This window comes from Protomyctophum bolini, assembly GCF_963924005.1.
Source record: "Protomyctophum bolini genome assembly, chromosome: 23".
Classification (NCBI taxonomy): domain Eukaryota; kingdom Metazoa; phylum Chordata; class Actinopteri; order Myctophiformes; family Myctophidae; genus Protomyctophum; species Protomyctophum bolini.
Window position 1 is genome coordinate 17,199,344 of NC_137884.1, and position 14,459 is coordinate 17,213,802.

Here is a 14,459-nt window from a genome sequence, read left to right on the forward strand (position 1 = left end):
CGCCCCCTCCCGACCCCCAATATAAATTGACTGCTACAATAACCTTAATAATGGAGACAATACACCATACAATACACTCATTTCCATTTTCCAGCCATTCAGTTGAAATTTATTTTTCTTTTTTAATAATTTGGGGACCCCCCGAGGGGTCGCGACCCACGGGTTGAGAACCCCTGATGTAAACAAACATCTTTGATAGGAAGTCGAACCGCATGGTTGTTCTTCATGTACATGGGTGACTGGTCTATCTGGCAGTCCGTCACCGCCACCTAGCGACGTGGCATGCACACTACAGCGTGTTCATCAACATTGAGTTTCCATGTAAATGGTGAATAAACAATGAGAACACAACGGCACATTCATCATTTTCAGGAACTGCTCCAGTATGTAAAGTTAAGTAATGTCTTTAATGGACTATATTCATACAGCATTTCTGACCATTCTGCTCTCACAATATGATTGCGGTTTGGAAAGATATTAACTTAAGCCGCCGTGTTATGATTTGGCTTCTATTCGGAGCCACTTGTTGAACGTGCCCTTCAGGCAGATGTAGGATGCAGCTCGCAGGGTGTCTCACCCCGAATGGACATCCAATCTCTGCCGGTAAGTTTCAGTGAAAATTCTTGGCGAGAATCGCCCTTTTAACCTTCTTAGTCTTTTGAGTCCTTAATATCCATAAGCATAGGCACTTACCCCTTATCAGATCCTTATTGGTACCGTATGCCATAATATGAAGGACCCCTTATGTGCCCTATAACGTAACAGAGATTAAGAGGACCGTCGTTTCAACACGGGCACCTAAAAATACACAGAAATTACAGGTACATGCACCTTCATTTAACTGCTGACGTAGTTAAATTAAATCCATCCATTTTTCACACCCCACTCACGCGGTGCCCTAGGTGTCCCCGGGCCCCCCGGCATCATTCGGGTTGAGGACATCGGAGACAAGTGGGTGAAGTTGTTGTGGAGTAAAGGAGCAGACCACAACAGCCCCATCCTCTACTACACCATCCAGACCAGGCATTTTTGGGCCCTGCATGAAGATGACTGGAGGGACGCTCTCACCTGTGAGTTCACAGCAACACCACTGACTCATTGGCTTTTTGTGTAGGTAGTAATCCAATGAACGCCTGTATGCATTTTTTTGTTTCAAAGTTCTATCACGCAAATAGCACGAATGACTTACTGACATTGATAGCCTATGGACAATGATACTCCATAAACATAACAATGACCAAATTAATCATATTTACTTCAACTGATGATTTATTCAGCATGCCCAAATGACAAATACAGTAGTACAATTAATAAAATAAAATACAAATAACTCACCTGTTAACAAACTGACCACATCAGCTCAAGAACTGTGTTTGTCCCTTCCCTTAACTACTGTCTACCCTAAACTAGATGAGAGCAGCAGTTTCTCTCAGAAGTTAAAGCACTGCTTCTACTACTGCTACTATTACTAATACTATTGCCACTACTACAGTACTTCTACTACGACTTGTACTGCTGCAACTAATAATACTAATAATAAAATAATAAAACTATTGCTGCTGCTACTACTAAACCTACTGCCACCTCTACAGTACTTCTACTACTTTTACTAATACTAGTGCTACTACTACTTCTACTACTATTACTATTAATCATAATGATAATGTTAAAAACATGTGGATTCTTTTTTACTGTCTCCGTCAGCCCCCGCCAATCTGGACGGTAATGCTGAGATGGCGGATGTGGTAGACCTGTACCCGTGGATGGAGTACTATTTCAGGATCATCGCCCACAACCAGTATGGCCCAGGAGAGGCCAGCATCCCTTCTCTCAAGATCAAAACCTGGGATGCCGGTAGGAATGTAGGGGGAGAGAGTGAGAGAGTGAGTGAAAGAATAAGCCTAACATAAAATGTATTTAACAGCTCCAGTGGTGGCACCTACTGACGTAGCCGGTTATGGAGGTAGAGGTGGTGAGATCGTCATTACTTGGACAGTAAGTATTTCAATGTAAACTTAACACGCATAATGTTGCTATTTATATAAAAATGTGTTCTATGCTTCATTGATCTTATGAGCTGATTAGGTCAACGTCATTTCACAGGTTTAATTCCAGGCCGCGGCTAAACTGACCAGGAATGATGATAAAAACATTGTTAGAATACTACACCCTTTGTCAAGTCCCGCCCATGGTTGTGCCCCTCTTTGCACCCATTGGTTGCCGTTTCATGGTTGGACAAAAATCCTCTCTCCATCCACTACCATTGAAATAATAATTTTCAGTTTCTTCATATTGATATTCTGTGCACTCAATTCTTATTTTAAACTTGGTGTCAGTAAAAAGGAACATCACAGGTGCAGCATGGTGACTGGGCATATCATGTTTGTTTTTAGTTTTTTCCAAAAAATAATGTTTTAGCAACAACGTTTCAACATTAACAAGGTGGAACCAGGGCGTGACAAGGCAGAAGGAGCCTGCCTGTTTAGTCAGTCGGGGACCAATCAGAAGGCTGACAAAGGGCAGATAAATTGACAACCCTTTGTCTTGATAATACATTTTTTAACAAGAGTTTGAAATCTTCTGCCATTATAAGCAACATGATAAAGACATGCATTATCCACAATCCCTCAGAACTCTGCGCAGATGTTTCTATTTCGTTCTTTCTCTCCATTTCAGTCTATTATGTTTCTATGGCTTACTGCGTTTTCATATTGCAGTCCTTGCATATTGCAGTATTGCTGCTGGCAGCTATATGTCAATATAATTATATAATATATTGTATGTGTAACTCTACATTGCTTTGGAATATTATTTAAGTACTAAAACCATATAAACCATGGACATTCATTGTAAGGAAAGGAAAGGTACTATGTTTACCCAGGGTAACTGGACTAAGCTCAAGAACTTGTTTACAGCCAGGCCCTGCCGCCCTGCTCATAGAACATTTCATGGTAGGGGTTCAATGCCTTGTCCGCTCCGCAAACCGTTCGGCCACCACTGTGTAATTTAGAAAGTTTAGGCTACTACAAGCGTGCAAATATAGAAGGAGCATTGAAGTAAAGGTGTACAAACTAATAAAACGTGATCGTTGATAACTGTACTCTCATGTTGTGTCCTCCTCCCAAACCCTCCTATAGCCAGTGCAGCCATGGCACTTCTCCGGCAAGAAGTTTGGCTACATTGTGGCCTTCAAGGCCCACGACGCCTACGACTGGTGGTACAAGACCATCTCCGACCCCGAGACCCGCCGCTTTACGGTCAGTGATAAGGAGTTCCTGATCACAGACAAGGACTTCCAGGTCCGCGAAATCCAGGTGAAGGTCAAGTCATTCAACATGAAGGGAGACGGCCCATACAGCCTCACCAAGGTCATCTACTACCCACGAGAAGGTGAGGGCATATTATGTTTTCCAATTTGTTTTCCCTACCATACTGATACTGTAGATATTACAACCCCTAAACTCCTACTTATAACAGATATAACACTGTAATATACTGTAAGTAGCTTACGTAGTCTACATTCAAATTAACATTTGAACAAAGGTTCACTTTAGCATCTGGTTTTCAAGAATAATCGTGCATATGTACTACATATATAAATGCGACGGTGCAGACAGTGCAGACTGGCCAACACCAACTCGGGACCCTCCACTCCAATCTATCTGCAGTGCTGCTAGCTCTGCGTTGTCAGGCTATAGTGTGTCTACATAAGTGGTGTGCCTCTTTCCCCTCCTATCTGTGCCTTGGGTTGGCTCGGATTGTATACTGTATGTACTGTGCAGTATAGTGTTGTTCAAAACTGTGCTTTTGTTTTAACTTATCTGTCCTTTTCTTTCATTTTATTTAGCTTTTCTCGCTCATCTTCTCTCATCTTCACTCTCTCTCCCCTCCTCCTTCTCCCACTCCCTCTCTAGTGCCGTATGAGTCTCCTACAGATGTCTATGCCAGGCCAGTGTCCTCCCATGAAGCTCTCGTATGGTGGTTGCCAGTGGTAGACACTGGTACAGGCCTACAACAATACATTGAAGGGTATCAGGTATGGGTTTTATTCACAGGCTGTACAGCTGTACGCTTTGGTTAACCCTGTTTTTTTGTGCTTCATGAATATGTCTACTTCAATTGAGTTGACTGGCATAAACTTTTGTTTGGCTCAGTTGTCATCCCTGAAAATATCACACTTTCAACTATTTGATCTATATCAACCCCATTCTTCAGGTCAAATACTGGGTGAAGTATGATGACACAGAGCCCGGAGCCAATCGTATCTTTGTCCCGGCCACGGCGAACCAGACCCGACTGGAGTTCATGCTTCCAGACGCCCATTACCTCATCGAGGTCCGAGCCTACAACGGAGCGGGCTTCGGACCACCCAGTGAGCACTGCGAGATGTTCACCAGGAGAGCACGTAAGACCTCTCTAATCACCACCCACTATACTTAACATGAAAACATCATATTGCTGGACCCCCTCGAAAATGAGATAGATAGATACATCTCAAGGGGATATCCTTTTCTCAATAAAGGTTCATATATATATCATAACATGCGAAAGTGAATATAAATGAGAACAAAAGCCCCAAAAGATGGGCGGTTGGGGTGAGGGGGCTTCACCGTGAGTTCTCATACTGTAAGTTGCCGAGAACAACTATGAATGGATCTGTGATCAAAATCCACTAGCTCTGTAGGGTAACATGTACGCTCGCCCCTTTTCCATTTCATCTCACTACTCTACCTAGCTGTAAATAACAAACATAATTCATGTTTGTGATTATTTAAAAGGTATTATCATATTAATTTATCATTGTTAAGTTCACTCTGTATATCCACGGGCATAATAGCATGATGATGCCATTACAAAACATGGGCCACATGGTAGAAATGTGATTAATAAAATTAAATGAACTGCTAGAAGGTACTAAATTAACTTAATTAAGCAGTCACCGTCTCTGTGACATGTTGTTCTTTCTAAATTTTACAGAGTATAGAGATGGACTACTATGCAATCAAATAAATCTGTATACAAGATAATTTCAGATTTCAGAGAGGGAGAGAAATACTAAATTAACTGTTAACTAGTAACTACATTTTTTTTAATCGTGGGGGCGAGTTGGTAAAGGGGCGAGCAGTCTCGTATTCCTCTGTTGCAGTGGTTTTCAACCAGTGGTCCTCGAGGGAGTTCCAGGTGATCCCTAGCTAAATGACAGAGAGAGGGAGAGTCCCCAAATAAATGGGCCCTTATAGATCTTTAACTCTTGAGAGTGTAAAATGAAACCAAATGGACCCTTATGGGTTACGCTCTCAAGAGTTAGATTATTGTAAAAAAAATCTGCATTACTTCATTTACAAGAAGTATACATATTACATAATGTAGTAGAATTGCTATGTTGATCTAGGTTTGCCTGTTCTCTCTCCTAATGGCACCACATCAATACAACATGGAATTGTGGGAAAAAATCGTATTATCAAATCCATTATCCAACGATAACAAAATATGTCTTGGGTCTGAGAGGGTGAATGTCATCCAATGGTGGTCCGTGGCTCAAATGCAAAAAAAAAAGAATTGAAATGAAAAGGTTTGAAAAGCACTGTCTGTAGGAAGCGTGATTTGTTTTGTTTTGTTGTAGCGCCACCTGAGGCTCCCAGGGTGTGGAGATGGATCAGCTGGACAGGGATGTGGTTGTACGTGTGGTGGGACCACCTCCACTACGACTGGTTTGGCAACATCTCCTTCCCACTGTACTACAAGGTAAGCACGGAGACAGAGCTTAGCTTTGAATTCATTGTCATGCCCAATAATTGTGATGAATGATTTAATTGCGATTTTTGGCATTGGACCTTGGGACATATAAATACGATTTGCATAATTTCCTTTTAGGCTTTGTTAACAATTACAATTGCAATTGTAGTTGTTGCATCTATTATTGTTTGTTGCATCATAGCACACAATAATAATTTGTGTGCTATTTTTTATTTTTTTTATTTGTAAACTATGAAGATCAAAAAAATCCCCTAAAATATATATAAAACTAATAAATATTATACATTACAAAAAAGAAGATTTTATAGGGCGTGCCAGATTGATTTCAGCCGTCACATTTATCAACGCTAAACTGAGCTGATGAGCAGATCTACAAGCTCATAGCGCGCCACCGAGTGGCGCGCTACGAGCTTGTAGGTCTGCTATTTTTGAAAAATCGAAGAGCGACTGACATAGAAGACATTTTTTTAAATCTGATCTCAGGTCAGAATGAAAACTGTCAGGATGTAGAAGACATTTTTTTAATCTGATCTCAGGTCAGAATGGGTTAAATGCCGATCACTTCATAAATGCTGTGCTGACGTGAGCGTATGCTAAAAACCCACCCTCGAATTTAAGGCAGAATTTGTACTGTGTAGATTGGGGTCCCAGAGATAATGGAATCTCATTGAAGTCATAATATATAAAATGTGGTATCAAATTGGGGGTCCGTGGCCTAATGCATATCAAACTGTTATGGATCCTTGAACTTAAAAAGGCTGATAACTACTGTATCACAGAATGTGAAATCAGGTCCATTTATACCCTGTGTTCCAGGTGATGTTTAGGAAGACGGGCTACTACTATGGCAAGGTCTACATTACTGGCTGGCACTTCATGGACTTCCCTATGCCCCAGCTAGGGGACTATGAGATGATGGTGCGCGGCCGCTATGAGGGAGGAGATGGCCCTGTCAGGATGATTAAGCTTTTAGGTGAGACAACTAAGGGTGCAGATAATGAAATCAATCAATGTAAATTCATTTAATTGATTTAAATATCAAATATCAAAAAATAGATACACAAAGAAGAGCTCACAACGTGTAGCGAGTATAAGCTTGTAGAACGGCTAGTCTTTGCTATTTGTGTGCAGTCCCGTTGAATGCCGAAGTATAAATAGGATCTAATCTAAACTAATAACTGAAGAAATATCTGTCTGTGTGTGTGTTTGTGTGTATGTCTTAGCCCGGACGGGTCTAGGTCGCGAATATAGTATATGAATACAACAATTTTGAAACATTAACAAGAGCACAGTAGCAGGGCACGCAGAACAGCAGTTATACAGAACAGAAAAATTAACAAGAGCACATTAGCAGGGCAAACAGCAGTTATATATAGGAGTCGAGGCTGTATCAATCATACCAATTCGTTAATAGTGAAACAAGGTACAGTGGGTGTCTTCCACTCAGTTAAAATAATTATTTTGGCTACTAATGTACCGAGCATGAGCGTCTGCTGTATAGTGTATGCCAGCTCGAGGGAGGCGAACAGGGTAGCTAGAGCATCAATATTAATACGGTATTTACATTTTTTACTCAAGTACATTTTTAATTCCTGGCATTACATTTACTTGTACTGTACATTATATTGATACTGTGAATTAGTAAAGTAAAAAATGTGAATATTTCTTTCCACCAGTGGCTATTTGAAGAATTACTGATTTTATTTTTGTTTCTTGTTCCTCCTCAGGTAAAGCATCCATGACCACCCCTTCTCTTGGTATGGCTTCTCTGCTGCTGTTGGCCCTGTGCATTGTGGGCTTGGAGATATAGCTCTTTTCTCTGTATCTAACACCCTTAAAATAGACTCTGGTGTTGTGTTGGGGTGAGGTGAGGTGGCGCGAGCACTCGGACCCTAGCATCCATATTCTGCCGTGATGATGTCCATGTCTGTTTCATCTTCAAACTAATTACGTTGTGTCTGCTCATCGTGTCTCCTGACGAGAGGATCTGAGGTGATTTTCATCCAATAGAGGTTTGTCATTGAATGGTTGAACAGTGGTTACGAGAGTCACACCCAGGATGAGTGACAACGGTGACAGTGACAAAGATTGTATCATTGCTCTGATCTTTACCTAGCTTGGACACAGGCATTGCAATTGTACACTAGTAAACTAGTAGTAAATGCTGCAGTATTATAGTAGCCACTGTATTAAGTTCGTAGTGACAAACATGGAGTGAAACGTAATGAAGAATATAATGCAGACAGAATGCCTGTGTCCATTTTCCAGCCCTCCATGGAGCACCAATCTCATATTTATTTGACTGTCTATTACTCAGTTTTAAGAACCCTACAGCAGTGTTGTTTACTTTAGTTCATTGCACATAATAAATAAAATGCATAATAATAAGCAAGGAGAAAGTAGCCTACATACTGAAGGAGGAAGAACGGGAATAAAATGTAATGACCATACACCACTTTATTTCCACACTTTGAACATGAATCAATGAATCAATTCAGATTGTTCTCAGTCTTAATGATATATTTACACAATAATGCACTGTATGAAGATGTTGTTGAGATATGGCCTATACTGTAATGCTACCAACCAGTGTCAGTTTTGCTTTTTGCTTGTTTTCCCCTTCTTTCAAAAGCTTGTTGTGCAACTCCGTCCGAAAGCAGCTCCTACATTTGCTCATGTTACAAAAGGTAAACAAATATTTGTTCCCAGATCCGTTTTAATGTCTTGACACCCCCACTCTCTCTGTAAAATCCGCTCACTCCTTCCCGTACCTGTGCGTCCCAGTTCACACTATGGCAGATTATAAGTGCAAGGGGTGCCGATCGATGGCCTAGTCTGGTTAAGGCAGTGCAAGATGACTAGGGATGGAGCTCGAAACCGATACCCAAAAAACCTGGTAACAAGCTTGAGTACCTGGTATCAATAAGCTTTGGGATTATCAAATCGAGCATAGCGGCTCATGACGTCATGTTTAAACAATCAAGACACGAAGCGATCAAGAAGTAAGGGATAACGTCTGGCTAGCTGGTCATTGTTAGGAGATAATCCGCAAAGCGGAGGTGGTTAATCACCCTGAAGGTGAATTATCTCCCAACAATGACCACCTAGCCAGACATTATCCCACTTATTACACGGCTACTTACATAAAATGATAAATAGACAATTGACACAAAAGGGCTATAATGAGCCGAGTGCTCTGAGGCGGGCTTTGATCAAAGCTGGTGTTGATTAGCCATCGGTCTGTTATAGAGCAGGGCGATTGACCAATCAGAATCAAGCATTCAACCAAGCCGTGTAATAAATAAATCTAATCAGCCATGCTGGCACAAACGGGTCTAAAATTGTATTGATATTCATTTGATACCTGCCAACCAGCACCGCCCGGGTAAATAAAATTATGCTTTTAAAGGGACGGTACACACATTAACCAGTTAACAGTTTCTTCAATATTATTTTCCAATGGTAAAAAGGTCAATTGCCTTCCATCTTATCTGTTGGAAAACTAATGTATCAATAAATAAATAAAAATTAAACAAGCTCCATCCCTAATGATGACATATACTTATAGTACTGTAGTACGTTTGTCTCACATTGTCTTTAAGAGCGCCTGTGAAGAAGAGAGAGAGCTGGCATAACCTTTGGTTTATCTGTAGGGGCCACATCACAAACAATATATATTTTATCTTTTTCTTTAAACAAATATTTTAGCACTGTAAAACGTAAATTATTATTTTTGTCTTTTCAAGAATCATGTTAAATCAATTGATATCATAAAATGGAAGGCTCATGGAAGGTTTGCCATGCCTAATGCCAATGCAAGGTGATGAGAATATGCATTGGGTCAAAGAACTGTGACATCAGAATATTTAGTCCAATCAGCACCTGTTGTTTGTTGGTTGTGACACAGGCAGACATCAGTGTGGCACTGCACCAACAAACATCAAGATAAAACACAACTACGCCCAAAGCTGAGATTTCTGGCATGAATAACTGAAATGTAAATATTTTTATGTAAACAACTCAATTCCCCTCCTTCCCAATATGCAATTAATTAGCTTTGCATTCAGTATTGTCACAGTCAATGGCTATCCCTATAGGACAATACAATAGGACTGCATTGTGGATTATGACGTGGCATGGAAAGTTCATGCCACAAAAGGTTAAACAAATATATTTTACAATTTTTGCATTTAATTATGATGACACAATAAACGTGAATATCATATGGAAATAAAGTTAGCTGGTACAGACCATTGTTTCTCACCCAAGTGAGCACCCAGGTTAGGTTTAAGTGATATGTCTGCAGTGTTTTAGAATAACTTGTTAATAGTGCTGTGGTGCTGTGTAGAAATATTGTCTTAATTTATTTTTCACTCAATGCTAACATGTATAATGCTCTAACCACCTCAGATTTCTAGCTGTGAATAGTTTTTTTTATTTCCACTTGTTCCTATAGCTATAGTTCCTATAGCTCATTGCATAGTTCATCACTGTAATCGTCTCTGTGCCAGCTAATAAAAGCCACATTTCTTTGACGCGTTGTCTTGGTTTGAGGCCTGCCATTGTTGCCATACTGATGATCATATAATGTGATTATGTGAATGGTCTTTAAGGCCATGACAGATGATGACTGTATTGTTTATCTCCTTTGCCCTGTGTTTTAATTGGGCTGTAAACCCATTAACAACTAAATTACTTACAATGGTTCTAGTGAGATTTTTATATTGCCCAGGGTGGTGTACTCTCTATTGACCTTATATGCAGACCACGGACATCTTGGCAGCATGGAGCTAACTAGATTCAATTTCCCATTGACAGCCCATTCAAACGGAATCCAAAACTGATACTAAAATCCTCCACATAGAGGCTTAAATCAGGTTTTCTGCTAGGCATTTCTTGGCCTGCCCAGTGTCCAGACCAGGAGCCATCACTGCCCAGTGTCCAGGAGAGTCCGATACCTCCAGCTAATCCTGTTCCTACCTGTAGCCTACTCTTGACTCCACTGCCCAGAGAGACTGCTGCCCAGCACTCCAGACACTTCACTTCCCAGCTACCCTGTCTGAAACCGTCCTTGCTGATGCCCTGCCTGATGTTTGGTTTGCCTGCTATCCAGTCTGAAACCCCGTCAGCCCTGCCTGAACCTCCATTGGCTGTCCATGTCAATGACCTGGCTGTATGCAGCCTACATATTTATATTAATATGTGATGGTACAGAATCAGCTTTATTGTCACATCACAGTTTTACAAGTAAAAAAGAATCACACCCGTGTGAAGTGAGGGGCACTCTTATCACGTCATCATACATCGTCTCATTCCGACCAATCACAATTTCACATCTCCCATAATCTCATTCCGGCCAATCAGAATTGGCCTATCCTATATACAGCTTTTGTCCTCACACGTCTCAACTCTCAATATTGACAATGAAAGGGGAATTCGGGTCAAATGTCTGCTAAATCTTGTCCCCACACATCTCAATATTTGCCATTGACAATGAAAGGAGAAATTAGGTCAAATTTCTGCCACATATGACGTAAAGTAAACATTAAACGCCATTGACAATGAAGGGAAATTTATATATATGTAGACAAGCAAGTTTTTGTGCACAGTTCCCGTCGTGTTATTTCTCCAAGATAGATCAAGGCAGGAAAGAAGAAAGTTTGAGCGCTTTTACCACACAAAAGTACAAATAAAGGATATTTAGAAGCTTGTTTTACAAACGGCACACTCGTTGGGTCTCTCTTAGCTTATTCACAAACGGCACACACACAGAGAGAGAGAGAGAGAGAGAGAGGGGCGAGAGATCACTAGATGTGAGGACCACGTAGTATATCAAATATTATTAGTCTCTGTATTGACTACTCGGCACAGCATAAATGTTGGATTTTACAATTTTTAAGGGGTCGATTGAACAATATCAATCGACTCTCCACCACCTTAAAGATAACCTTTCATATAGCCTATTCCAATGAACATTTAACCTAATTTCTCCTTTCATTGTCAATGGCAAATATTGAGACATGTGGGGACAAAAGCTGTATAGGGCTAGTGCCCCTCAGTATATTATACTATACTACTTTAAGAATGGAATGGTATCTTTGTGATGAGATTCAAGATGAAGAATTCAGTTTTGATCCGTCTGAGTGTGACATCATCATCTCTGACCAATCAATTTAGCTGTAAGGGGCACTAACGTGGGAGACTTTTGCTATATAAATACTGGTTACACTCATACCACACTCATACACTCATAACCCAATATATGGTTTAGTCCATAATATTTCATACTGTTCCAGCACACAATTTGTCAGATACTTTTTATTTTGAGTCAATATTACCTCTAGGGTGTTCAGACTTTTCTGCTAAACAACTCGAATTTCTATCAAATATATACCATCAAGCTAATCCAGATACATAAAGGGACTTTGCAGACACCTCTGCACCCTCCTGACTGGCAAACAACACATACTGTATATGCATTTATTCTTGCATATTATAAAACATGCGAAACATAATTAAAAAGCACATAAAAATAGCAAAGAAGCGTCGTACAATAACACCGTCTAGTAGTGACGGCACATATGACAAAGTAATGGTGAACTGTGCCAGGCCACCCCCACAGTCTGAAATAGCACCTCTCCCCTCCCAACAGCCTGCACAGACTTCACAGGAGGCTCAAGCACAACTTCCGAATACAAGGAGGAAGCCCAGCTGTATGAGGGAGGTGGAGAAAATCCAAGAGAACAGAGAAAGCCGTCGGCAACAGCAGCAGGCGCTGAGAGAGAAGAGAGCACAGGAGATTGACACCACCATTCCTAACTATGAGATCATGTACATGATCAGGGATTTCCGAGCAAGTCTAGACTACAACCCTCTGACCTCAGCAGACCTAATTGAAGAACACAGAATATGTGTTTGTGTGAGGAAGCGTCCACTGAACAAGAAGGAAATGGCCATGAAGGACCTGGATGTGATCACCATTCCCAGTAAAGTGGTCATGGTCCATGAACCCAAACAGAAGGTGGACCTTACCCGCTACCTAGAGAACCAGACCTTCAGATTTGATTATGCCTTTGACGACTCCACAACCAATGAGATGGTGTACAGGTTCACAGCCAGGCCTCTAGTGGAGACCATCTTTGAGGGGGGAATGGCAACCTGCTTCGCCTATGGACAGACAGGAAGTGGAAAAACACATACTATGGGTGGAGATTTGTCTGGAAAGACCCAGGATTGTTCCAAGGGCATCTACGCATTAACTGCTAGGGATGTATTTCTCATGTTGAAGAAACCCAACTATATAGAGTTAGACCTACAAGTATACTCAACCTTCTTTGAAATCTACAGTGGGAAAGTGTTTGACCTGCTGAATGGTAAATCTAAGTTAAGGGTGTTGGAGGATGCTAAACAGCAGGTTCAGGTGGTAGGACTTCAGGAGAAACAGGTCAGATGTATGGAGGATGTTCTCAAACTCATAGAAGCGGGAAACCGCCGCAGAACATCAGGTCAGACGTCAGCCAACAGCCACTCTTCTCGGAGCCACGCTGTGTTCCAGATCATTCTGCGGAGGAAGGGGATGATGATTCACGGGAAGTTTTCGCTCATCGATCTGGCTGGGAGCGAGAGAGGAGCTGACACATCCAGTTCCGACCGCAAGACTCGCCTGGAGGGAGCTGAGATTAACAAGAGTCTGCTGGCACTAAAGGAGTGCATCAGGGCTCTGGGACGCAACATGCCTTACACTCCCTTCAGGGCCAGCACGCTAACTCAGGTCCTCAGAGACTCCTTCATTGGGGAGAACTCCCGTACGTGCATGATTGCAACAATATCCCCCGGTATGACGTCATGTGACAATACCCTCAACACACTACGCTATGCTAACAGAGTGAAGGAGCTGGCAATTGACCCCAACCACGCAATGGAAGGGGGTCAACCCAACAGGGACTGGCTGAGCAGCTCGCCAAACAGAGATGACCTCAAAATGCTCTGTGAAGAGAATGAGGAAGAAGTGTCTCCTCAGCTGAGTACCTTCCACGAGGCAGTGTCTCAGATGGAGGAGATGGAGGAACAGGTTAAAGAAGGCCACCGAGCTGTCTTCCAGGAGTCAACACGCTGGCAGGAGAATGAGAAGGTCTTGCTGGAGATGACAGAGGAGGTGGGCTATGATGTGGACTCATACGCTACCCAGCTGGAACTGATCCTATACCAGAAGATAGCGATCCTCACTGAACTTAAGGATAAGGTGACATTGTTCCGTTCTACACTGCAGAAAGAGGAACAGGCCAGCAAGCAGATCAACCCCAAGAAGGCCCTGGGCTGGACCCTTTAAGAGCCTCAGAGGTTATTTGTGACACTTAGCCTATCTCTACCAGCTGTGAAATCAAACACACTAGTCTGTCTGGTAATCAGAAGGTGGCCAGGTATGTGTCAAAGTTGCCCACTGCTACTAATAGTTAGGATGGATGGACAAATCTCACATAATGTGCAAAGTCAGCAAACTCAGCTAAAGGTGACTGATTATGATGCTTATTATTATTATTATTATTATTATTACCACCCTTATTATTATTATTATCACTGCTTGCAGCTATATTTATTATTGTTGTTGTTCATGTACTTTTCAGAAGACCCCAACATATAACTAAAACACATTTATTTTATAACTGACTTTCTGAGCTACTAGGTAACACCTACCCCCCTTT

The 14,459-nt window shown here is 41.5% G+C and overlaps 2 protein-coding genes across 2 annotated transcripts in view; both read left to right on the forward strand.

The window, feature by feature from the left end:
* cntn1b (contactin 1b) overlaps nt 1–10,274 on the forward strand; it is a 35,832-nt gene extending 25,558 nt beyond the window's left edge. Inside the window, exons 16-24 of the mRNA XM_080757665.1 lie at nt 903–1,070; nt 1,705–1,854; nt 1,925–1,995; nt 3,138–3,390; nt 3,915–4,036; nt 4,216–4,405; nt 5,624–5,745; nt 6,574–6,730; nt 7,485–10,274. Coding sequence (XP_080613791.1) covers nt 903–1,070; nt 1,705–1,854; nt 1,925–1,995; nt 3,138–3,390; nt 3,915–4,036; nt 4,216–4,405; nt 5,624–5,745; nt 6,574–6,730; nt 7,485–7,567 — 1,316 coding nt within the window. The 3' untranslated portion in view covers nt 7,568–10,274. The remainder of the gene's footprint in view (nt 1–902; nt 1,071–1,704; nt 1,855–1,924; nt 1,996–3,137; nt 3,391–3,914; nt 4,037–4,215; nt 4,406–5,623; nt 5,746–6,573; nt 6,731–7,484) is intronic.
* Nucleotides 10,275–12,349: 2,075 nt separating this feature from the next.
* On the forward strand, nt 12,350–14,086 carry LOC308310684 (kinesin-like protein KIF2A; the record flags this gene model as incomplete). Its single annotated transcript, XM_080757063.1, has 1 exon — nt 12,350–14,086. The coding sequence occupies one exon, from the start codon at nt 12,350–12,352 to the stop codon at nt 14,084–14,086; it is 1,737 nt and encodes a 578-aa protein (XP_080613189.1).
* Between the last annotated feature and the right edge of the window lie 373 nt (nt 14,087–14,459).